The sequence below is a fragment of the Phalaenopsis equestris genome, unplaced genomic scaffold (genome assembly GCF_001263595.1).
Source record: "Phalaenopsis equestris unplaced genomic scaffold, ASM126359v1 Scaffold000735, whole genome shotgun sequence".
Classification (NCBI taxonomy): domain Eukaryota; kingdom Viridiplantae; phylum Streptophyta; class Magnoliopsida; order Asparagales; family Orchidaceae; genus Phalaenopsis; species Phalaenopsis equestris.
In genome coordinates this window covers 159,883-187,222 of record NW_018165175.1, presented here as the reverse complement: position 1 = coordinate 187,222, position 27,340 = coordinate 159,883, and the positions used below count along the sequence as shown (strand labels likewise).

Here is a 27,340-nt window from a genome sequence, read left to right as displayed (position 1 = left end):
AAGAAAGGAAGAGAGAGAGGAATGGAGAGAAGAAAATAGAGATTTTTCTTGTAAACTCGAGCCGCTCGATGGTGTAATTCCTCGAATAAATAAAACTATCTACAACTCCATGGACGTAGGCAAATTTGGCTAACCACGTAAATTTGTGTGTCGCTCTGGTGTTTTTCTACGTGCATGTTTACTCGTTCCATTTTTCGCTTTATTGTCATTGTTTTTCACAACAAAAAAAATGTTAATTTTGATGTTTTCTTAAATAGCATTTCATGGGTTAGGGAAGCAATGGTGAGATAACATGCAGTGTAGGTGGTCATAGTAAGACTAAAAAAAAACCATATTCTATAATTGTGGAAAGATGGGATGAATATACTTGAGCACAAGAGGTATCAAAAATATTTGTCCATGTTCTCTTGTCAAGACTATCATTTATGTAATAAATATTGCTGCAAAAAGAATGTTAAATTGGAAAAAAAATGATATGCTAAAGTTAGAAAACCATAACAAATAAAATATAAATTTTGACTTAAGACCTTGGAATGGAACACAGCTGAGTAACATGATTCCTAAATTCTATCTTTTCTCTCTCCTTCCTAGTTCTGTACTCCACATACAAAACGCTTATAAGATAAGCTGTCCAACTTCCCATCAACCCATAAAATAGCTGATAATTCCTGAAACCCACCCCAGTTGAGAGAATGAAAATGGCAATGTAAGGAGCACTTGAGCCACCTATAACTTAATTAATTAATTATAGAATACAATCCAAATGCATTCAAAATTAGAAAGTGAAGATTAACAGAGAAATTGATCATAAACATAGATGTTAATAATGGCAAGTGCCTGATTAGAAGCACAGTTGAACCATGCATCATATACTGAACCACCATGCCACAGATACTTAGAAAGCTTGCTCTTTGAGTCTCAAGTTTCTCCTTCTTCAGTCTTTTCTGAATGTTCTGTTCAAGTTTGAAAGGGAAAATGTTTAGATTATAATGGCAGCTCTCTCCTCCATTGCTCTCTTCTCTTCTGTAGCCTACTAGTCTTCAGAACACGAACAAGCTGGCCTACCATGGCCTTTCCACCGTTGGATCATGAGCCAGGAAGATGACTGAGTGGTGGATCCCACAACAAAAGAGAGAAGGCTCAGCACTATGAGAACTGCAGTTGTTAGTGCCGGAGCTTGACCTGATTAGCTTATCCATTTATAGCTCTTGAGATTATTTCAGAAATGAATCTGAAAGAAAAAGGCAAGCTAAGAATGATGTCAGAAAGATAAAGTTAAATGTGTATTAAATTCGGATAAAGAGAGTGTAAGGTATGACTCATATACCAGATAAGAGACAGATGTTGGAGGGGAACGGAGCTTGCGAGCTTAGACAGCCGCATTGTCTGTCCTAATAACCCTCTGACCTGAGTTCGATTCCTACGGGGACGGATAACACATTTGAAAAGCGGTACTCTCAAATAACACCCTGTCAATATATATACTGGGTTCGATTACTACGGGGACGGATAACACATTTGAAAGGCGGTACTCTCAAATAACACCCTGTCAATATATATATATATATATATATATATATATTGTCAAGTTTCTTGATATTTTTTAGTTCAACACTAGTGAACTGGATGGTTAATCACATGATTGTTATCTATATAAAGTTATTTGAATTGATTTCAGATTATGACTCAGTTGCTATTTTTTACTTTAGCGTAAATAATGATCCCGATTCTCCTGAATAGGGTGCGTACACTTGTTTGACTTCATGTGATGCTAGCATAAGCTATGAGGTGGAATTTGCACTAGTTCTGTTATTCCCTGCAACAGCCGTAATATGACTCATTTGGGCTTAACCAAGGTTTCAATTCACATCTCAATTTCTCGAGTCCTTGTTTCGTTTATTGATAGATCATGACATGCAATCATTTAACATTTTATAGTGACAAAGTTTATTATATTTTTGTTGTCTAACTTACACATTACTTGAATATTTTTTACAGACGCACCTTGTTGCTATTTTAGTGAAAAATTCTGAAATATTAGTGGCTTACTCATAAAAAGTTTCAGTAAAATGAAGAAAAATATGCTTAGAAGATTTCCGTTTTACATGTACATCTTTTATGTGATTTCATAAGCACATGGGATGGAATAAATGATATTGTTTTATTGTAATCATGTCACTTATAATTTTATTTATACTATGCAGATTTTTCATATCGCATCATAAAATACCAAATAGTGAGAATAAGAAATGATAATTAATTCAGTTGAATTAACATTACACAATACTGTATTGTTTAGATCTAGTTTTTAATTGTCTTGTTTTTTTACTATTAGCGTGTGCGCGCACACACATTGTTTATGGATATGTTATGATTACAATTATAATAATGTTCACAATTTGTTGATTGTAGTATAAGGATGGAAGAGATCTTTGAAGAAAATGATGAACATCAATCTAATATGTTTGACTTTGAGGAAGGTATGAGAATGGTTCAAATTGATAGGTCAACTGCTATCATTGTAACAATGATGATAGAAAGAGAAAAGTATAATCCTTAGCGGAAGATACAATGCCAAACTTATCTATCTAGATTATACAATGCAATGATTTTAATTACATTAATAAAATTTGAATGAGAAGAGCTCATTTCCTTAAATTATATGATCTAATGCGAAAAAGATGATTACTTTTGTACACATTTAATGTATAAGCTGATAAATAAGTTGTTATGTTCTTACATACATTAGGACACAGTGTTCGTAATTGAGTCATCAAGTTCAATTTTCAACATTCTAGCGAAATTGTCAGCAAGTTCTTCAACGTTGCATTACAAGTCATAGAAGAGCTACATCATGAAATGATTCAGCCTCTAAAGCTTTAAACTCTCTTGAAGATGCGATCGACTAATAGGTTTATGTCTTACTTTCAGGTAGAATATCATTTCATAATTTCAAGTATTTTTCAATATTAATTCTTTTTTGTAATAAAAATTATATAAAAATAGGATTGTGTTAGTGCAATAGATGGAACACACATTAAAGCTAGAGTTCCTAAGGAGCATGAAGCTGCTTTTTTAGGTAGAAAACCAAATTCAACCCAAAATGTTTTAGCAACAGTTGAGTTTGAATTGAGATTCACCTATGTTTTAGCTCATTGGGAAGGTTCAACACACGATACAACACTCTTTAGAAATACATTTGAAAGATCTAAAGCATGCATTTGGTTCATTGAAGAATTGTTTTGCGGTTCTGAAATCAAAGCCTTATTTTCCACTACAAACTCAAGTCAACATTGTGTTTATTTTTCGTGTTCTGCACAATTTGATAATTATAGAAGGAGGTGATGAGTTCATTCTCTTTGAGGATGAGTGGCTAGTAAGAGCCGCCACAGAAGGAGGGTTCTATCAATTTTAGATGACTCTCGAAATTGTTTGGACAAATAAGATCAAATTATTAATGTCATGTGGAATCGCGTGATTAATGAGTGCTAGTAACAATCTTCTAATTTGTTGGAGTTTCTATATGTGTTTTCTATGATTCTCATTCATTTTTATGACGCCTCAGCAAGAAGTGTCCATAGTTCGTTAAGCACTCTACTTATGGATGAAGTGTGAAAATCGCATACTCATCACACAATTCTTATGAATTTACATCTCATGCCTAAAGTTTCAATTTTACAAAAGTAGTACTTTGTCTATGGATTAAAAGATGATGAGTGCTACTTTTCATATGGTGCTTGTAAATATGAAAGTTTTGGTGTAAGATAGTGTTAGGTATGGCTCATATACCAGAATTTGGAGTATCTTGAAATGAAAATGAGTGTCTTGGAATTTAGTGGGTTGGGGGGAGCAAGGGCGTGTTGGTAATCTATCTGTGAGTTTTTTATTCGTATATCTATATATATATGTGTAACCCTATGGATATGTAACTTGACTCCTCTGAAATAGTAAAATCGTCGTTGTGCTTTTGAGGATGCAGGCATCTTTGTCGAACCTCGTTAAATCTCCTCTTCTGAGGATGCAGACATCTTTGTCGAACCTCGTTAAATCTCCGTGTTCATCTGGATTTGTGCAATTTCTATTTTTCTTCACCCTAAATTTCTCAACAGATAGGTATATCCATAAGAATTGAGTGTTATGTAGTAAATGCCCCAATTTTGAAATATTGTAGAAATAAATATGAATATTTAAATATTAAATATATACTGTTATAAAATTTATATAGTTATTTCATGAAAAATAAAAACCATGTATTCTTTTTACACACAACCAAACAGCTCATAAGTATTCAGAATATAGTGTTTTTACCTTACTCTTCATGCATTTAATCAAACTAAAAAAAATAATTTACTTGTATTTACTTTACAAACAACTAAACAGTTTCAAAATATTCAGAGTACACTGTAATCAGAGTACCCTGCATATAGTTTACATTGAATTTTATTTTCAACAAACCACACAGCCCCTCAAATTAAAAGAATCTTGCCAAAAGGATCGAGTGGGACCCTGTACAATTTTTTAGTTTAGTTACTCTCTTCTAATAGCAATGCTCGAAAAGACAACACCTTCGTGAAGTATCATGGCCCCCTTCAACCTTTATCTCGAGTTCGATCTTGGATACTTGGGCCATCCACCCCCCACTTTGAGCTGCCCAATCATGAGTTTGAGAGTCGATCGTGCAATATCAAATGACATTCCTTGGGCGCCCGACTCCTTTGAACTCATGATCTATCGGTTGTCCAGATAATTGCAGTATACGTCAAACTTCCATGCATTGGTCATAGTCACTTAGCTTTAGGTCAATCAGCCTTGGGTGCCCATGACCTATCATTCTTCTCTAACTCTTTAGTGCTTGACAATCATCCCTTGAAGCCCCTGGGTCGCCAAAAGAAGTCTTTTAATTGCTCCTCTTTATTTTATCACGCATGTTGTTCTCATCACCATCTATGAAGTGTACCTTTTCTTTTGTACATATTTAATTTATTGATTCTCTCGAATCTTAAAAAGTCATCTTGTAATAAGAGCAAAAGAATTAATAGATTCAACAGTTATTTCTTAAATCAATGGTAAATGTTTAAGGCTTTAAATACTCCCATGCGATGGAGAAGTTTATTGCTACCCAAGATAATGGCCCAAACAAAATACTCCTTCGAGGCGTGTTTGGTAAGCATGTGTGAGGTGACAGGTTGAAGTGTAATCAAGATGCTCCATTAACGGACCAACAGTGATTTTATCAAGTTATCCTAGAGGGTGTCGCTAACGTCGTCAATTGTGTTGATCCTCCATCAGGCCAATAGAGATCCTCCCTTGCGATCTCTGAAGGTATTGTCTTGGTGTTTGATAATGTTGATCCATCGGCCAACCATTTAGGTCTCCCTATGTGGCCCCAAGATATGCTTCCCACATTTCTGAGTTGTTAACCCTATGTGGCCCAAGATATGCTTCCCACATTTCTGAGTTGTTAACTACTGTTAGTGCTAGAAACGATACCACAATCCACAAATTGGATCAGGTTGTTGTCAGTCCTGAGGGACTATTACGTGTGTCAGCTTTTGATGAGAGGCCACAACAGGACAATCTAGTGGTTCAAGCAGATCAATGCAATGATTCATCTATGAGTGATGCGTAAGTATGATATCCACTTATGGTTGTTGATTATTACCTACTGAGGGTTATTTTCAAGCTATGGGTTGAATGACCTTTCTTTCCTGGACTTGAATGAGCTTTTGGGGCTACTTCTAAGTGAAGAGCTGGTGAGTGGAGGTGTTGGAAATTCTGAGCAAGGAGTTGAGGATGTTTGGATTATCATCGAGGGTGGTACACAGATGGAGGATGAGCAAGACAATATGTTCGTGATAGAAAGTGAGGTGATGTGCTTTTTAATAGGCAATCTTTGTGCATGGGGATGCCACGATTCCTATGGGGGGCCTGGAATGTGAGACTGAGTTATGGAGAAAGTTAGAGGCCTCCTTGCAGTGGAAGATCATGAACTTGCTGGATAAATTTTTAGATCTTCAGGCCTAAGTTGATTTGGGCCAGTTGGGATAGTTTAGGTACAAAGGAGTGTCGGTCGCCAAATCAGAATTCTATCATTTGCTTTGAAAATAATTTTATTTAAATAATTTAATTTTGATTTAAGAAAGTATTATTTTGATTTTGAAAAATGAGACCAAATAGATATTATATATTTGATAGTTTAAGTAATAGAGCACGACATCAATAGTAATACACTCCTGAGAGATAAGCATACTACTTGGTGGTAAACTCGATTATATAAACTAATGAATTTTTTATATTCGTTTGGTCTGTGAATCTTTTGTGTGATTGACAATTCCCCTATCTAATATAAAAATTAGACAGGGTTTACTTTATTTGGGTTCCTAATTACGTATATGGATAAGCCCCTATAATTAATTACATCTTAGATGATCGAACAGTAGATTTTTAAGAAAACTCTTAATAATGATTAGGGGTTTCATGTTCAAGATTTTCAAAGTTGAGTTTTCAAGATCGCTTGTAGGAAAGTCAAGTGGGAATGTGTCAAATGGGCACAGTTATTTTGGAGGCCAAGAGAGTGAAAGATAGGGGATGTCACTGAACTCGAGGAAAGTCTTGGTGACTCTACAAACTATCATATTGTTTGACTTTACATCTTGGAAGTGAAGTTATTTAATGTTTTAATCCTGTAGTTTATTTAAAATTTAGGGTTTACACTTGCACAACATCTGATCGTGCAAAATAGCCTATAAAGATGGGAGGATTTACATCGTACCAGACAAACAACCTCAAAATCCTAAAAGAGTTAGAACTTACATTGCACAACAAGATTATGTAAAAGCCTAAATATAGTGTGAGGACTTATGTCGTGTTAGACGAACAACCTAGAAGTCCTAAGGGTTTATATTATTTAAGACTAAGAAAAGTTTTGTTGAAGTAGATCCACTTCGTTTGAGTCTCGATCATCATCTGAAGTCGTCCTCCATCCCCTTGCAGCTTGTTTTGAACTCCTTGCAGTGATGGTTGAAGAATTACGTTTTTATGTGAGCATATAATTATTGTTGAGTCCCAAGGTCTGGTGTAGTGTTCGTCGTAAACATATGCTTTATTGTTGTCTACCTTAGGGTTCTCTTACAAGTATTATAAATAGCAGAATTACAAAATATATACAATAAAGCGCAATAAAAAAGAAAGTAATAAGGAAAGTGGTAGTATGTACCTTTTGCCTGCGATGTTAGGGTAACAAGTGCAACATGCAAATATTATGAAAGATTAAAAAAGCACAACAGATAAGTGTATATGTGTATATGGAAGTCAAGTGACAAATATATGAAAGATCAGAACTAGCTATAAGAATTCAAGTTAGGGGTAGCCTCAGGCTCTTAATTTTTTAGGGACATACATAGGCAACCACAAGCAATCTGCTGCTTTGTCCCATCCAACCTCGGGTAGAGACCACTAACAAAGCACTGGAAGGAGGGCAACTCCTAGACCGATCAAAGTGAATAACAAGTAGACTTGCATAGGATAACATCCAAAATTCTTAATTTGTAAAATTAATAAAGTTAAACTTTTACTTAACAGTAAAAAATAGTAGTGTCACAAGAAAAGTTTTTTTTTATGTCATATATATGAATTTTTTAAATCAAACAATCCATAAAATTAATCACTCTTATTGGGCTAGAGCTACCGACAACCTAAGAAAGCAATGACAACACCTTACCAAGTGTTGATCAATAGTAACATCGATCATGCACCATTCTCAAAAGTTTTATAAAGAAGTGTGTTTGATCCTAATTAGAAAGATTGAACTATGTTTAATCATTAATTGCGTGGTTGAAATCAGTAGTTTATTGATCTCATATTGATACCCCTCACTCTTAGATCATCCAAGTTTGCATTTCTTCTCATTCATAAAAATTCAAGTAATTACAATTTTATCCTTTTATAGAGAAGTCATAAATGGGATACTACCTTGTTTACCCTTTATGTTTCAATTACTTTAATAGGTTAATCATCTTAATTTAATATCTTTCCCTTCTGATTTAACCTAAATTTTTTATTAAATTAGGGTTAGGGTGTGAAATTCTTAAATTACAATTTTACCCTTAGGGTTTATACTTCATAACACTTTTATTTTGATCCAAATGACTATGAAACTTTGTTGACCTCTTACTCATGGACTAATTAAGATATCAGAAGAAAAATTATATTTTTAATTTCTATTTATTTTTTATATTTATTTTTATCCATAATTATGAATTTTTAATATTAATCAATTAAATTATCCAAAATATGTTCTCTATTGAAATTATATTTTTAATTTCTATTTATTTTTTATAATTATTTTTATCCATAATTATGAATTTTTAATGTTAATCAATTAAATTATCCAAAATATGTTCTCTATTCTCAAGAAAATTTTATGTTGTTGCTGAAAGCCAGAGGACCGCTTGGAGCAATTTTTATGATTTTTTGAATTGTCTTTAAATTTTAATGATTTTTTAACTTCTTTTGATAAATAAATAAAAAGAAAATATATTTTTATTTTAAAAATTGACTTTTATTTTTTATTAATTTCTCGAACCACAGCAAACTCTTAGAAAGTGACTATATTTTTCTGATTTTTTTTAATAACTTTAGTCAATAATTTATAAAATTTTAAGAAAAAACATTTAAGTACTTTTTTAGCTCTTTTAAAAATTTATAAAAGCGCTTTAAAGTTGATGCTTCTAATTAGGGAAACTTTTGTGATATTTTGAAATATATTTATCTTTTCGTAACTTTTAATTAATTGTAATCAATTTTAATTAAAAATATCTTCTATAAAAAAATTTATTCTAATTTTATTTTATTTTTTATAAGTGTCTCTCACTTCAGTGAGTTCACTAGACTTGATTTTATGTTTTATTTTATTTTATTTTATTTTGTTTTTTATAATTGTTTTAGTGGGTAAATAGTAAAATAATGATAAAATATATTTAAGTGTTTAAAATACATTTTGAATTTTTTATGGGAGCATTCTATTTCCTTATATCAGGGAGATTTTTGTGATATTTTGAAATATATTTATATTTTTATAACTTTTAATGATTTTAAAACAGAAAAATATTAGAAAATATGTTTTTAATTTTAGATCCTATTTTTATCTTCTTAGGTCCCTCTAACTTTGGTGAATTCACTAAACTTGATTTTATGTTTTTCTGATGTATGTTTTATTTTATATAATTTTTTAATTAAAATAGAGGTGGTTAACCTAAATAATTAGTGCTCTTAGGGTTATGGGTGTTCTCTGACCATAGAAAAATCAAAGAGCATCCTTAACAACATGATTAACAAACCCTAAAAGTTTCAAGCAATGATTGATAAATAAATAATTATTTATTTATTAAACAAGTTAAAGTAATTAAATAATTAAAAATTAGAAAATACATAATTATTTTTAATTTTAGGTTTAATGGATTATCCTCTGTTCACAGAGCACAGAGATATTTTTCTTTTATTTTTTATTTTTCGACACAATGATATAATTTTTAAAGTTATATTTAATTTTCTAGATTTAATTAATTCAAAATACCTCTATTTATCCACTTATCCACGTGACGCTGACTAAATCATTAGACCCATCGAAGCAGCACACAACACTCTCCTATTCACCGCGCTTTCCACTTCAACTGCCTCGTTAGCCTGTGGTTCACGTTCCATCCGTCTGACTCCATTTGTGCAACTCATTTTAAATACATGTGAATGGATGGCATCCATTCAGTACCCCAAATGAATCAAACTCATGAACCGTTCACACTCAAATGCTAAGATCCCTCTCGATCAGTACCCCAAATGAATCAAACTCATGAACCGTTGTTGACCTCACTTTTGGTTGAGGTCTAGAATACTTGACCAATCACATGAGGTTTGCTCTTGCACCTTCATCTAAGTGAGACAAACACATTTATACGAATAGGTGGACATGGATTGCTCATTCTCTTCATAAAAGACCAAACTGAGGCAAAAATGGGAGTTTTCGAGCTGTACCTTTGTCCAAGAGGTGAGGCCTCAACTAGATGGTTTCAGAAGCTTTGCCTTGGTCCCACGAATATTCTCTAAGTGTTGATTTGCTTTGTGGATGGGATTTAGGTATGGCCTAGACCAAATGGTGGATTAGGTTGGTCTACGACTATGTTAGAGGGCTCAGGAAAGGGGGCATTCGATTGGGAAAGTGATTTTAGGCTATGAGAAAGCTTTTGGAAGGATTAATTTGGAGTTTTGTGGATTTTGGTGAAATGGCCGAATAAAGTCCTGGTTTTAAGCTTTAAAATTAGGGTTTTCAGTAGAGAAGAAGGGATAAAAAGGATTGGGATGAGTGTCACACGAGTGTAATGGAAACTTGGAATGATTTTGATAGAGTTTTCCCAAGGTTTGTGTGTTTCTATTCCTTTGATCGTGAGGGGTGATGCATTAATAGGCCAAGAATTAGTGTTTAATTAGGTTGGCCAGTGCGTGAAAAAAGGTGTTTATGTGGAGGAAAGACAGTGGACAAGGTCCAATGGGGGTGAGCCAGATTGGAGGGGTTTAATTTTGGGTTTTGGCCAGGGGTGGGCTGCCAAGGTGGCCAGCCAGGCAATGGGTGGACACCATCCATCTGTGGGAGCTCAGAGGTGGAGAGTTATGAAGTCAATTGTGTGGTGACAAGTTTCCAAGGGTTGGATTAAGTAGAAAAGGGTTTGGGTCACTTTCGGGTTTAACATGGGTTTGGTTCATGCATTTGGGTTGGGTTCATCCTCCAAGCTCGCTAGAGCTGATGATCAGCTTGGTTTGAAAAGTCCCAATCATAGAGATTAGTGTTTACTCATGGGTTAGAGTGAAACATAGGTATGGTTAAGTACTTTTGGGGGGAACATGAAAGAGCCTCCTCTTTTAGCCATAAGGGATAAAGTAGCCTGCACGAGGCTCATACATGGCTCCTTGGCTTCTCTATGGCTTGGATGAAGCCATATGGCTTGCTTAACGCTCATGTACGACCTTCATGGCTTGCATTAAAGAGGGGAGGTGAGAATTTCAACCCTTTGAAAATATTTTTATTAATTCTACTTTTGGTTGATTAATCATAGAATTTTGGACCTTAGGTTTGATTAATTTGATTATATATGGCTGAAATTTATCATGTGGGCTTTTGTTTGAAGTGAATTTGGAATTTGGAGTTGGTTTAACGGGCTTTTAAGATGGGTTACGAAAGGTTCATTTTGAATTATATATGGCTGAAATTTATCATGTGGGCTTTTTTTTGAAGTGAATTTGGAATTTGGAGTTGGTTTAGCGGGCTTTTAAGATGGGTTACGAAAGGTTCATTTTGGGCTTTTGATTTAGTGTAAATGGTATTTAAAATTAATCATGGTGAATTTCGTTAGGCCTTGAATCCATTATGAAGAAGTTGAGGACAAAAATTTGGTGAAATTGCACTTAGCATATGGGTTCAAATTTGGTGAATTTAGGGTATGGGGTGAATTTTGGTGTAGGGTTTAAGTGAATTTGAACTTAGGGTTCATGGGAATCAGGTTTAAAATTTTAAAATTTAGGGAGTTTTTGGAAATTGAAAGTTCATGAAATTTGGGTGATTTTGGTCAATTTGGTGGAATTAGTGTATTTTAGTAATTTTGAGAAGTTTGAGTAGTTTTGAGAATTTTAGGGTAATTGGGGCAATTTGGAAGAAGTTTGGTGCATGGTAAAGTGTAGAGAGGTGTAAATGTTTGGAGTGAGGTGAATGTGTATGTAGGATGAAGTGAGTGATGTGTGGAGGAGGTATGAGGTGATGTAAATTGTAGTGATGTATGGGTTGTGTGTGAATTTTGTATAGGGTATGTGATGTGGTGTATGTGAATATGTAGTGTATGTGAATTGTAGTAGTGTGTGTTGATTATGTATGTGGTGTGAGGTGAATGTCCAAGTCATAAAGAGCTTCTCTAAGGCCTTATGTCCCTATGAGAGCTCATTTTTTGGGGCTTCAATATGTTGGTCTAAACCAACTCAACCAAGTGTTGCGTTGGTCTAAACCAACTTAACCAAGTGTTGAGGGTTTGAGAGCACCCATGTGAGAATCCACAAAAGAGTCAAGAGATGGCAAAAACTTCTAAGTGAGGCGAGTCCCATCACTAGTCTTCTAGGATAGTCAATAGGGAAACCCCTATGAATAGATCTTAAGCTCTAAGAGAAAACTAGACCTCATAAAAAATGAGGCCAACAAAGAGATTTTATTTTGAGGTGGCTCATCTGATTGTGATACCTCCCGATTGTGGCCAAGCAGCTCCCTGTATAATATTTTTTTCTTTCTACCAGTTGATGTACCAACTTTCTTAAATATAAGTTCTTTAAAAAATATATATTCTTCAACTTCTATGTTTTTTATTTGTGATGTGACTTCGGTTATTCACCCTAAATTTGAAATATCTATATTTTTACCTTTTTACCCTCATGTAATTTTAGGTGGTTATCACTTTTCTGTCCCCTATAAAAGTGAATGGTTTTTTATATAAGTGATTTACTCTTGTCATTTTCTTATGCAATTTCCTTCACTTGCATTTAGACACTCAGGGCTTTGTCTGCTTGAGCTTCTCTGCCCAAGCCTTCCCTGCATGTTCCCTTTCTGTCAAATACAGTCTCATATACTCGTTTTCGTTCTTATTCTCTCATTTATTTTTAAGGGATTCGTCGTTTGTCTATAGTCGTATAATTTTCTTTTCCGGGTAAATCTGTCTTCTGGATCATATAAATGATCTGAAAAAGAGAGGAATCAGGAAACAAGGACGTACAACTCTGAAGACAAACGAGAGAAAGAATGTAGAGAACTTTAGTAAGTTAAACTTCGCCAGATAGCCCAACAACGCACATCCAAAATGGGTTCGGATCGAAAATACTTTGAAACATATTCACAAAGAAGTCCTTATGAAAGCAACCAACTACTAGAGATTCAAGTGTGTGTGTTTGTTCTGGATTCAAGTCCAACTCCCAAGGGAACGTATCCCCTTAGTTGATTACATCTTAATGGGTGCCCAAAATTACTTATGATTAGAGGAGTCCTGCTTACATTTAAGTGATGACTAGAACAAGGCGTCACAAAGAAGAGGTACCTCATAGAAATATCCTGTAGTTTTCAGAGCTCCTGCTAAGCCACAGGGTAGGGAGTGAATCTCTCACATCACAAACAGGTAGCGACTCATGGGCACACAAGGCCCATGAAATAACCTGGTCGACTCATATGGTCCATACTATGTTTTTAAAGTCAAACCAAACCTTAATAGTAGAGTGTGAATCACTGTATCCCAGACGAGCAACAGTTTAACCATAATCGGAGCCTACAAGACGACATCGAAGAAGCATCAGAAGGAGCACCAAGGATTAAAAGGGGTAGCAAAGGAAAGGTAGAGTAGTCCTAATTGAGTACATATAACCAGATCAAGATACCACAAATCCATCATCCCAAGCTATTAGGACCCTATGTTTATTTAGTTGTGAAGGCAGTTGACCCAACATAACTGGAGATTCTCTTGTCAGCAATCCTTAAGTTGCGCCATCTAAGGGAACATTGGTAGCCTTAAGGTTAACAAAAGGAAACCCTAAGTCCTATAACTCTATGTAGGTAAGAAGAGCAGATGCGAGACTTATACCTACCGAAGTGGCTAAGAAACCGCTAGAGTGAAAAAAAAATTATAGGTATGACTTACAAAGCATGAAAGCTCTCACGAAGGACTTACTCTCCCGAAGGTTATGCAGGAAAGTAAAAGTGTAATTTTTGAAACTTTAAATATTTTAATCATAAATTTTAATTTATCTTGAATGCTTTACTTATGATTTTTATGTATAAAATTTATAATTTTAGGAACTTTAATGAGCCTAAAGTGGTCCTTAATTATTTTTTAGGCTACTTCATTCCAATTTTTTGGCTAATAATATTAATGGTATGTCAAAACTTCAAATCTACATGTAGTAAGAAAATATCATCTCAAACTCATGCCTCCATTCTTTTCCTCCATTCTTTTCTCACATCTAATCCTCAATTCTCCACTCACAGAGAGAGAGAGAGAGAGAGAGATTTCAAATCATAGATGTGATTAAAGATGATTAACAGAGAAGACAATGGTGTGTTATTTTTGTATTTATTAGAAGACTCAGTGCTTTATATGTAAATATATAAGTTTATGTATGATATATGTAAATAGGAATGAGTTGTTTTATGTAAGAAAAAACCCCAAAATTAAAATACATTAATTAATTAAATTTATTGATGAAAGTTAGCTCCTCTTCTCTCACAGCCCTAGCGATCCTGTCGCTAGGGAATTGGAACCTGGCTGGGAACGCAACCCCTGGATCTCGGCTTACGGAGACCTGAAACTCCCATTTTTCTCCTCCTTCCACCCCTCTCCACCCCGAAAACCATTGAGGAAGGAAGGTTCACGTATTCTTTTTTGCGCGAAGCGTCCGTCCATCTTCGTTCTCCTCTTCGCCCCCTCCTTCGATGACAACGACCAACGGCTCCCCTTCTTCCACCTCTTCCGCCACCATGTCTTCTTCTTCTGAAGCCAACAATCCTGGCCGCAACCCTATTCCTAACCCGAACCCTAACCCTGGTTCCAGCTCCAGCAACACGATGCAGTCCTGGTGGGAATCCGTCTCCAAGGCCCAGTCCCGTATCCACGCCCTCTCCTCTCTCCTCGCTTCCCCTAACCTTATTACCCTAGCCGAATCCGACCGTCCTGCTCGCTCCCTTCTCAACTCCAGCGAAGCCTACCTCGCTGTCTCCGCCGCGCTTTCACACACCTCCTCTGGGTCCGGTGACGACCCACTCTGCCAGTGGCTCTACGAGACTTACCAGTCTTCAGATCCCGACCTCCGCCTCGTTGTCCTCTCTTTTGTTCCCCTCCTTTCCGGCCTCTACCTTTCCCGCGTGGTCACCTTTTCTGTCTCATCTGCATCTGGTTCTGCACCTTCCCTTGCTGGTTTCGAAGCCGTACTTCTCGCGCTCTATGGCTCTGAGGTCAAGGCTCGGTCGGGCAAACCCCTCCTTATCACGGTTCAGGATCCATCACAGCCTTCGCTCTACCACACTCCGCCAAAAGGCTCCGCTTCCTCACATAAACCGACCATTGGTGTGCTCTCTCCGCCTTTAGAGCCGCAGGTCGCCGTAAAATCCACTAAACGAGCTTGTATTGTTGGAATCGCTCTTGACTGCTACTACAAAAAGATATCTCTTATGCCTCCATGTTCTAAGATTGATTTATGCGAGTTTGTTTCGTCATGGGCTGGCCAAGATTGTCCGTGTCGCTATGAATTTGATGATGATGTGGATTTCTCCTCCGTGCCAGAGAACTCTGGTGAAGATGATGGAGGTTTTGAGAATGCTTGCCAGAGATGAGGAACTCTGGTGAAGATGATGGAGGTTTTGAGAATGCATCTGAGGAGATGGGTAAGTTGTCCATTCAAGATCGTTTGAACAGAGAATGCAACTGGGAGGGGGATGAAAGCACTTCACGAAGGGGGTCAAGAGTTCCACTGCCTTGGGAGCTCTTGCAGCCGGTCCTAAGGATTTTGGGTCACTGTCTTCTAGCTCCATTGATTCCACAAGAGGTGAGGGATTCCGCTTCAGCTGCTGTACGCTGTGTTTATGCACGAGCATCGCATGATATAACACCCCAAGTGATTTTGGCTGCTCGGAGTTTGATCCAGCTGGATAAGAGTACGAGGAAGAATGCCAAAGATGCACTGATGTTTGCTGCACCTGGGCCTACCTCAAATCCAAGTACTCCAAACAAACCTAGGAAGCCTGAGGTACTTTTGGTATCAAAATGATTCAAAGAAGGATATCATATTGTTTTCCTTGTGTTGTTTGTCTGTTTGTGTGGCCAGTTTACGATGTTTCCTTTGGTATTATAGTATTAATATGTAATGGTTTCGTTGCTTTCTACTTGTTGATAGATAGACTTGTGGATCATGGCTGAACCTGCAACCTTTTAATTTTTTAAAATTTGAACTGAATTTTTGTTAATTTGAATTGTCAATGAAGCTTGTAGAATTTCTCATGGAAGTGCACGTTCTTGAAGCATCTTTTATAGTTTACACCTTGGATGAACCCATGCACACACAATCATTGGAAATAGTTTAACCACCCAACATGAGTACTATCTTTTTGGCAGAAGTATGAGGCATTGATAATTGTTTGACAATTTATTTCCTTTGCTCAATTTGTAAGATTAAATTTAGTCATCCTTTTGCATTTATAATGGATTGTTTTTAAATTCAGTCTTATCTGATTATTTTTATTGCGGTGACTTAATATCAATCTTTCATTTATTAACATTAATTCGCATGTATGGTTTTTGTTCAATGATTGTTAAACTATCGCTTTTGTGGATTTAATAAATTTATGGGCTTTGTCGAAACCGACAATTAGTTGTTTAAATTGATGGTCAATGAACTATAAATTCAAACTTATTTACTTGATGAGTTTGTGCATTCCATCATATATTTGCAACAGGAAACCCTAGGCCCTCAGATTCTATGGATCATATTTGTTATCAACACTTAGGTTGTATCAATTTATCAATTAAAAGTTGTGATCAATCTCAGGGAGAGTTAATAGATAATAAAAAAGATGTGATTCTAACAAGTTTAAAAAAAAACCAATTGTTTGAAATGCTTAATAAACAAAGTCAAATGAATGATGATATTAATCAAATCAGAGAGTGAATTAAAAATTTAGAAATCAATCGACTTCAACCACATTAGCAGGGTCCTCTTGATTGAGATGAGACATAAATCATTGCTCTCAAGATTCTAGTGATAAGTGAACCCTTAAGATGATCAAGGGACAATTGAGACGTGTCATTGAATTATTTGTTGTATAAAAAATGACGCCACCAAATGGACCTCACCAAGTATACTTCTAACACATAAATGCACAATACACTTATTACTAACATTTAACATTTAGTGTTGTATATGGACTAATGGTGCATATCTTTATATAATTTAAATGATCACACTATCTAGATGTGAATCAAATAGGTAAACAAAGTGGCCTAATTAATTCAAATACATTTTTATTGTAAATTTACAATGTAATCAAGGTGGTCGAATCGAATTGAACATCATTCAAAAAGCATATAGGTAATTGAGAAATTTTAATTATAACTTTAGAATCACGCCTAAATCACTAATTATTTAAACTCAAACGACCTTTTGGTAAATTTAAACATAAAAATATTGCTACTCTCTTTTTTAGAAGATTTTTTAAAAATCCATTTTATTTGTCATTTCATAGGTCACCATGCAAATTAATGTCATTGTAGAGATTTACTTATTGATGTGAACGCTGAAGACAATGAATTTTTAAGAATCATTCTCATGAATTTCATTTTGAAATATGTTATTTAGAATAAGTTTTAGTTGAGAATTCATTAAGTGCTACGTGATATATCATTACAACATTTAAGATTGAGTAGAATTGATAAATAACTTCTATAATTAGAACTTTAATCATTCTGATAAGCTTTGCATGTTTTTGATAAATGTAAATTAATTTGAAGTTCCAATCATCCAAATTTATGTAAATTAGCATGGGTTTTAAAATTGTGATTTTTATAGGAATAAAAATTGGTGTAATATTTTTCTATGGAGTATTGACTATCATTTTAGATTAAAAAACATTGAAAGAAAAATAGTCCTAAAGCATACTATGGTTTGAAGTACATTTGTGTTATATGCAAAAGATGTCGGTGCTAATAAACTAGAAAAGGCACTATATATTATGTACCAAAACACCTTCCAAAATGTGAGATACAAAATAATTAATGATGCATGTTCCAATGGCTATAAAGTTCAAAGATATGCTTAACATTATGAGTATTTCTAAATATATTAACAATATGGTTTCAAAGAGTCATATCATAATCGTTCTAATGAATTACCTCAACTTAGAACACACAAAATGTACTTCTTGGATTTTTTTATCAACATTTTGTAATTTGCCATATAATAGGATAAATACAATTGAACAAATAAGATGGGTAAATGGCTTAAGAAAGAATTTAATTGGAAGAGTATGAGCTCTTGTGCGGCAACCTACATTGCCTAGTGCCTATATCTATGAAAAATGTTTGTTAAAAAATGTGAGTGAAAGGATCAATTTCAATTTATCAAAGTCAGACTTATCACATGAAGGAGTTCTAGAATCGTGCAAGAATTTGTAGGACCATTCATGTTTCAGATAGATCAATTGACAAGCTTTTGATCATATGATGATTTTCAAAACTAGGCTTTAGATGTTTTATCATCAAGAATGCAAGAGGGAGCTGAATGAAAAAAAATAGCTTTTAGACTAAAGATAGATTGTATAATGATTGGTGATGACTTTTGGATTGACTAATGCATCAAGCTCTTTTATGAGAGTCATAAATTTTGTTCTTCTACTGTCATTGGTTATTTTTTGCGTGTGTACTCTATTTACACGCGCACACACATAAACACAAACACACACAAGATTTGTTGTATATTGTTTGAGCTATTTAGGCTCCGTTTGGGGCCGCTTATTTCGAGCGGCGCGGTCCAAAATCACGAAGCCTTTTTTTTTTTTTTTTGCTTTTCCACAGCGTTTGCGGCCGCTCGCCACTAACTAGATTGTCCTTTGAAATTTTTCTGTTGGGCCGCAGGATATACCCCGCGGCCCCGCGTTCTCGATTGAGAATACCTTCGTTGCCCCGCTCCCCTCCCCAGTGTCTCGCGAAGCCTGCCCTAGCCTCTGGCGATCCCGAAACCGTGTGGAAGTTTTCTGCCCTAACGTCTCGAGTGAAGCCTCTGGCGATCTTGAAACCTCTGCTCCCGAGATTGTCGCGAAGCCTCCCGCTGCTTTCTCTTTCACCGTCGCTCGGGTGTGGAGTCCTGATCGAAACTGCTACTCCTGATCGGTATCTCCCCTCCCAATTCTTTCTTCGTATTTTGCTGCTGTTGTAGTTCTTCGTTCCAATTTTTTCCGCATTATTTACCCTCTCCTCGTGATTGTTCGTCAACCAAGTTACGGGGAATGTATACCGTGTCATCGTATTCCCTCCTTGATCCGAAGTTTATGAAGGCCCCGAAGAGTTGAGCATAGAAATAGGGACCATTTTCATACAGAATTTTAGGTATGTGGTAGATGCATTTCAAGAATGTCGATGCTTTAGTAGATTTGGATTTCTTATGGAATTTGGATCCCGGTAAGAAGATGAGGTTTTCTTTTATTATTCTGTTCTAGGAATTTTGATTCTTAACTAGTGTTGATTTTTCTTTGTAGCAGTTAGAAGTTTGGTGGGTAGGATTCTCACAAAGTTGTGATTGATTTATTAATGGTACTGGCATGAAAGTTTGTCCCAAGTAGATGAGATGGATGTTTTGATATCCAAGTCTTGTTCTTCTGCTAATATATCAGTTTGTTGGCATTGAATTTTCCACAACTTAGCAATTTCAATTTAATTTTCTAGTTCTTTTAAGTTTAATTTTTCGTTGAATTGTAATGTAATTTGTCACAGTTTTGGGCTACCAAACAATATTATGTATTTTTCTGAATTTTGACTATTTTATCTGTGATGTTATCTAAAAAAAGCTTGTTTCCATTGTCTTTGTTTCTTTTGCTATGTTTTTCTTTTTTTATGAAACATAAGAATTGTGTGGTATGCGTGTAATTTTCTCTAAATATGTTTGAGGGAGTAGCTTAGATGAATTGAGTTAAAGGGCAACTTAAGGCTTCTTTGTATGTTCTGTTAAATATAGTTGATGGATGCGCATGATTGTCGTGGTTCCTATAGAATGTTAACATACTTGTTGTTAAAAATATTAACTTAAAAAAAAAATCTCAAATTATTCAAATAATTTTTAAATCACATGAAGTATAATAAATTATAAATATTATAGTTTGTGTAATGTATGTGAAACAGATTCATGATGCGCCTAGTGGTTCTGAAAAAATGATTAAATTATTTAAGAAACTTATAAATTGGGTGTCACCAAGTAGCTTATTCAACAAATAATTCTAGAATCATCGATTGTCCAAGTGATGAGGGAATGCAGCAGGGTTCAAGAACGACAGTTACTGTAACTAAGATAACAGTTTCCATTATGACAGTAACATAACCTTTTCTACTGATATAATGCCACCCTTGGGAGCAAGCTTAAATCAGTATACCAAGCTCAGTACCAAGCTCAGGAAGCATATAATTTCGCCTTATGATCCACGATATAGGTAAATCAAACCTCCACTTCTGTATAGTAATATATAAAGAAGAGATTGCTCATTCTACTCTTCTGTTGTCTTTTTCTTAGAGCCTGGAAGATGTTTCTATCATATTAGTAATCTATTCAACTTGGATATGCCCATTTGAACTGCCTTTCTTACCTAATTCACTTTCTTATGTGGAGAACATAGTGAATGGTTTCTTCGGAATTGATATAGCTCTCACCTTCTTTGTTTCCTACTTGATCATAAATCCTGTCTTCTGGTAGATGATCACAAGAGAATTGCAACAAGGTATATATATTCTGAAATAGGCATCTTCCAAAGTATAATATTTGTACGTTCCTTCTACTTTATATTTTAGTAAGGTTTCTCAAATATTTGAATCTACGTGCCATGGTTAGAATGACTAATAAGAATATGTATATATTACTACAGGAGGTCGTGATTACAAGAAACTGGAATATATACATACATACCATTCTTCATCCTATGCATTCACATATCTAATAGTCAAAACTCCAATTTTTACATCACGACACTTTACCTATGCATGAAAATCTGTATTTCATTTTTTATAAGTTAAAATGGTGGTAGATTTTATATATTATGAAAGATTTGGGTGGTATAAATGTCAAAAATAAATTCTAGGTGCTAGAGATGTAAATATATAGGATTTGGGTGGTATGTAGGCAGAATGCTACTCTCTGATTCAAAACAAAGCTTGAAGATTGCAGTCCTCTCAAAAACCTTTCTTTTATTTGGTAATGTATTTAGTAAATGATGGAAATCCGAGATTTCGAGCAAGACAGTGAAGGAATTCTGAAAAACTAAAATTTACCAAATCCTAGACTTAAAATAGAACACAACTGAAACTTTCAAATTTGCACACAGCATTCAAATGAGCTTTGTGACAAAAATATGTACATGTATATATTTAACAATTTAACTTCTATATATATATATATATATATATATATATATATATTAAAAAGTTCATAGTCTTACCGAGGGGCGGACCCCCCTTCCAGAAGGTGTGCAATTTGATCCTACGCAGAGATCAAACCCCCGACCCGAGGGACTTACACCAAAGACCACAACCAATAAGTCAGGTTAAGACATATATATATATATATATGTCTTAGGTGGAACTATATATATATATATATATATTGTATGTATTTTGTTTTTTTAAAGTTAACATAATAATATTTTTGTATTAATTTAATTGATTAATAATTAATGATTAATTCATATGTTCACATTAATCATAATTACATAAATTTATATATTATTATATAATTATTAATTAATTAATTTATAAATATATTTTTAAGTTCTAAATTATTTGATAAAAATATAAGTTTTCTTAATTAATACAACTAATTAATTATTAATTAATGTAAATTTATTGCTTAAGAAATAATTTGTTTAATAAAAAAATTATTTTATATTGTGTTACAAACATTATTATTGCACGGGGTCGGGATGATCATTTGTCTAAAAACAGCTGACTCACAGTTGTTCTTAAACAGGTGCAACAAACAACCAGCAAGTTTTCTCGCAGCAACTTTCTGGGGCAGCTAAGCTACAGATGAAAAGCTAAGAAGCTGCAACTGCCCCAAACAGACCCTTACTCATCTTTAGCTTTAATCGTAGCTTATTTATTTTTCATTTATTCCTATTAAATGGGACCAATGATTTAATGCTATTCTTTACAAAATCCATCTTGAATAACTTCTATCCATATAATCTTCAATTTACACTCTACATTTTACGCCTTCTTCCTAAACTTTTCATAATAATTTTACTTATCTAGTTGGAAAATTTTCCATATGTCGCATTCATGTTCAAACCACATATTCTATTTTTAATTAAGGATTAGGAACTTTATGATAAATTATGTCAATGAATTATTTGAACTTAAATGAAGTAAAATCAATTAATAATTGGTTAAAACTTATTATTCTTCTTGAGATTTAAAATTTTTATTGTCTAGATATGACTTATAGATGGATTCATTAAAGAATTTTGCATTGTTTAGGCATCAATTACGAATGCTTTTATACAAGGAGAATATAATTGGGCAAATTTTATTGATTGTGCTTGTAAGGATATTGAGAAAATGCTTACGAATGCACATATGTTTAAATTGCCAAATTTTATTAAGATCTTTGAGATTTCATGTAATGTGTTGGATGTATTGATTGGAGGAGTTTTTAAGTCAAGAAGATTATTTTATTACTCATTTTAGCAAATGAAATGATTTAAGCTAAACAGAAGTTTTCAAAATATGCAAGTAGTTCTATGCATCTGTCCCAGATTCCAAGCCCTTTGATATTGTAGATATTATTTGATACCCAGAACGTTTATATTTTTTATCATAAAGCACTAAGGTAGTTGAATTGACAAAAAAAGTTCAGGACAAATATTTGAAATTAGGAGCATATATTTGCAGGAATACAATTCCATGTTGAGGCATTGTGTTGTGATTGAAAATAAGCATTCTGATATATTGAGCTTGATTGATATATTTTGAACACCTTAAAAACTGATTTGACTAGTTTTGTTCATATTAAGGACTACAGTACTTATGAGGACTTTATTGAAATAGATTATAAATTAAATAATGATTCGCTTACACTTGATAAAGAATTTATATGCATGGAATTTATTAAGGAACTCTCTCTAAGACTTAATATGCATATTTGATTCGTTTTTAAGAGATTATTTTATTTTGAATTTACAAAATGGTAATGTTGCAGATTATTTTGATCTGGACTATAGTATAGCTATGATCAGAGAAAGATAATTGCTTGCTAAGATTTAGAATGAAAAGTATTAGAATGGAGATTTTTTAAACTTCAGAGGGGAAAAGAAATACACAAGATTATTCAGACCTTTACTTCTTTCTTTTGAGCATTGGAAAAATATATGCATAAACTTTGTGCTTATATTACCGCAAACTTTTATGAAACATGACTACCTTTGTAATGCTTGATAGGTTTTATTAAATGACTTAGTTGTTTGTCTAATAAAGTTGTTTGTCTAATAAAGTTGTTTGTATAATAAACATAATATTATTTTATTTTATAAGGTTTTTAAATTGAATGGATTATCTAAAACCATTGTCTTATAAAGAAGTGTAATTAATACCATTATCTTACAGAAAAATGAAATTAATAAAATGGAACTCAATTAAAATTTTTATTTGCTGATTGCCCACAAAATGGTGAACAAAGTATAATAATTAGTAGGAGTTTGAGCGATTTATACTATAGTGTCTAACGTCATGACATGCATTTGGTTGGCATTTCGTGCTGTCTTTGATTAACTTTAAATATGATTCTTCTGTCAATAGATCTATATCCATGAGTACATTTGAAATAGTTACACAACTTTTACCTAAAAAATCTTTGGATCCGTATGAACTTCTTATTGAGTCTTGATTTAAAGGATGTGAACAACAAGCGTGAATTGCATGAGAATATTTATAAAAGATTATCTATTTGTAATGTAAAATTTATTTTTGATTTGAATGGAATATATATGGAACGCAAGTTAAATGATTAGATAATGATCTTTCCAAAATATTGAATGATTTTAACAAAAAAATTTTAAGAAATTAACTGCTCGAATATGAGGATCATTCAAGCATTGATAATAATGCTAGGAAATTTTAGAAAATTTAAGTGTTAGTTCAGTTTTAATATATTCAATTTGACTTTATATCATTATATGACCCATATTGCTTTGAATTTTTCTCGTTTCATTTTTTCCTAGGAATTCAAATTTATCAGTTTACCATACAAGCATACATATTTTGTGCTAGGAGTGATATTAGATGATGCAATGATTACTGATGATAAATATTAAAGATTAAAAATATCTTGTGCATTGATAAGGTATACCATATGTTAATTATTTATTGATCATTTTATACTAAGCATAAAAATTATTTTCCAAATTTTTGTCACAAATATAAAGTGCTTGATTGCATGATTCAAATTTTTGCAAATTATAAAGATTTTGGATAAATCTCAAAGTTTATACTCATTAAGTGATCAACATGCGCTTTGAATGGGACAAATTGACAATAAAATTACTGATTTTAGTTGATTTTTCTTAGTTTTTTTTAATTATTTTCTTAGTTTTCTAAATTTTTTTCATGCCCGTGTTTCTTATGAGAACAAGTAACTAATTTTTTAGATTCCTCCCTTGTTTGGTTTTAGGATTTGTTTAGTTCATTCCTTTTGATTTGCTTATTATGAGGCTTCAAGTATTATTACCAAGAAATGGGAGGTTAACAGAATTTATTCTTCATTGTTCCTCTTCATAACATTTTATGGCCCACATAACTTTGACTATTACAGTTGCATTGATTTGGGAATTTTTGTTACATGTAGGAGTTAGTTCCATGCAATTTATCCTTTACATTATTTTTTTTCTTTAATCTTACTTGTTATAATTATGTTCCTTATGACATGGATCATACTGATCTTCTCAAGGACTGCTTGTTTCTTATGGTGATATCATCAGGTTCAGACTCACATTTAGTTTGCCCAAACACACACAAAAGAACATATTTTGCCCTTCACCCATGGCTCGCTAGGTCTCGCATTCCTCCTGTCTTCTCACATCAAGCTGTTTGGAACTCTCCCTTCTGTTTTCGCCTTAGTCCTCATGCGATTACGCTTCATGCAGCCTTCAGGATCACAAACATTGACATGATTTTACACGGAGAGCTTCTTTCCTTCATTCTGACGCCACCAGCTTCGGTGATACTTCTCTTCAACTATTATGACTCTTCTCTCTAGTTTATGGAAATTCATTGTTTTTATTTTTGATAACTATAGTGTCTGGAATGGTATTGGTTTATAAATATGGTATTTTAGATGATTGCAGCAAATAGGAATTTTAGTTCTCATTTTATTTATGTTATTAATGTAGATTTAGAACCATTGTAAAGAAATGAATGTAGTTATCACGTGTCATTTATAAGGGAGAATGCTTGGCATAAGTTAATAATATGAAAAATGCTTGTTTATCATAACTTGAGGGGTCTGTTTAGTTTCAAGGTGTGATAAGTGGTACTTCCATTCTTCAAAGTGAAAAATTGAGAAGTAACTCTTAATAAACGGATTGTTTGCCTATCAGGAAAATGCATGTTCTTTTATGTTTTTGTGATTGTGTAAAAATTGTAAAGTGTCCGATGGTGGAATAGCCAATTTCTTCTTGCAAACTGCATATTTTGGGTTTTGGCAGCCATACTCGGTTTAAATTAGTGGAACCCTGGGCTCTTAAGGTATCCTGTCGGGGAGGGCACATCTGCAGATCTTGTTGTTAAATTTTACAATATTTATATTGAAACAAAAGTAGTTGTAGGAATTTTTATGAATTTTTAAATTTGATATTGTTCCTATCTACTTTATTCTTATGCAATTTTGTAACTTAAATTATTAGGTGTTTATATTGTAAACTCACTCTTTTTCTCAGAGGCAACAAAAATTATATAACACATAATGCCCTAATGCCAGGAAAGTTAACAACTAGAAAGCCTTTATTGATTGTTCTCCATTACGATAATTTTTTTCTTTAGAAGTTATTATTATTATTATTATTATTATTGTTGTTGTTGTTGTTGTGGTTGATGTTGTTGTTATTATTTAATAAAAAGTTATTTCTATTTATCATGTTTAAAAAATAAATCCTTTGATAAGATAAATTGTGTGCAGTTGCATATTCTTTTCACCGAGTCCAGTCATAGTGAAGTTAAAGCTTTGCTGGTTCGCTGGATTTATTGTACTTCTCTTTATATGTTTGAATTGTTGTACCCATATATTGGAACGAGGGAGCATGCATTCTGCCTGCATTGATATTTTTATTTTCCTTCCTGTTTAAATGAAGCTCTCGTATTTTCAGTTAAATATGTTATATTTCTTTTAGTCCTTATTGTGCCTATTAAAATGAGGGCATCATCAATCTTTCTGGTTTAAGAAATCATCCTCTAAAATCTTACTAGCCAGGTGACATATCTCAAGGAAATCATATTGGTTTATGATGTCAAAATGCATCTTGTTTTACGCGGAGGCTATTAAATGTTGGTGTGTTGGAGCAAAATGATTTGAGCATTAGCTGTTGCTTCTGAGCATGAAAACAAGTTAGAGTATGGAGTCATCCACGTTCATGATTGCACAAAGTGGAGAGTAATCCCTGTATATATTTGATTCAAAATTATAAAAATATGAAACCCTATTTTGTTTGTATTATTTTAAACTTCTACTTTTTGAAAGATGCTGCCAATATGATATGCCAACATCTTCACTCCGCAACCAGCGAAGTACTGTGTTTTACTAAACATGTTTAAAAAAATTAAAATTTTACCATTCTTTAAGAGGCCAAGTTAGGCGTTTTTGCTTAGTATACTATGTATAACTGCTTGTGAGATGCTTACTCATTTACCTGCCAAAGAATCTTTTGCTTCCTTTTATGTCAGATCAAGAACACTTATTAGGTTTCTTTTCTTTGGTGAATCAATAATCAGAACTTTGCTTTAAATAATACATTTATCAAATAACTATGTGGGAACTGTTTGCACGATTTCATGCTTTTACGCAAAATTGAACCGAACTACATTCATTGCCTTTTTGGGTTGAGTCAAAATTGGGCCATCAAGAAAGATTTAATGCTCACAAATATGTTGTGTTTCGTTTATATTTTTTATTTAAGCTTGACTAAATCTTTAAGTAAAATGAGCCACAATTGAATAAAATTTTTTCACCTTGTTATTTCAGTAGAACCAATTAATAGCCAAATTGATTATATTTAATTGCTTAGATTTTCTTTTGATTTCTTGCCTATGTTTGCATGTATTTGTTGTTTGATATTGAGTTATTAAGCTTTGAATGATTTATTCTCTTAGCATACGTTATTTAATATTCATGTTATAAATGTTTGGTTAGGTATTTTCAATTATTTATTTTGATATTATGCTTTTATGATTTAGTAAATTGCTTTTTGAAGAGGAAAGAACATGTGAAAATTGGGTTTTGTTAATCTTTCTATTAACGTTGGGGTTTTGTCTTTCAATTT

General features: G+C 33.5%; 1 protein-coding gene and 1 pseudogene across 5 annotated transcripts; one reads left to right on the top strand and one right to left on the bottom strand.

Annotated features, from left to right (window-relative positions):
* The window catches only part of LOC110030535, a 36,270-nt pseudogene extending 21,845 nt beyond the window's left edge, over positions 1-14,425 (bottom strand).
* On the top strand, positions 14,317-26,627 carry LOC110030539. 5 transcript variants are annotated; one of them, XM_020733283.1, is made up of 3 exons: positions 14,317-15,342; positions 15,387-15,813; positions 26,275-26,627. In XM_020733283.1, the coding sequence occupies exons 1-3, from the start codon at positions 14,504-14,506 to the stop codon at positions 26,344-26,346; spliced, it is 1,338 nt and encodes a 445-aa protein (XP_020588942.1). In that variant the 5' UTR covers positions 14,317-14,503; the 3' UTR covers positions 26,347-26,627. The 5 variants fall into 5 exon arrangements, with proteins under 5 accessions (XP_020588942.1, XP_020588943.1, XP_020588945.1 ...); XM_020733284.1 differs by having other exon boundaries at positions 14,317-15,374; positions 15,425-15,813; XM_020733286.1 differs by lacking the exon at positions 26,275-26,627 and adding an exon at positions 24,788-25,206 and having other exon boundaries at positions 14,317-15,343; positions 15,388-15,813.
* The last annotated feature ends 713 nt before the right edge of the window (positions 26,628-27,340 follow it).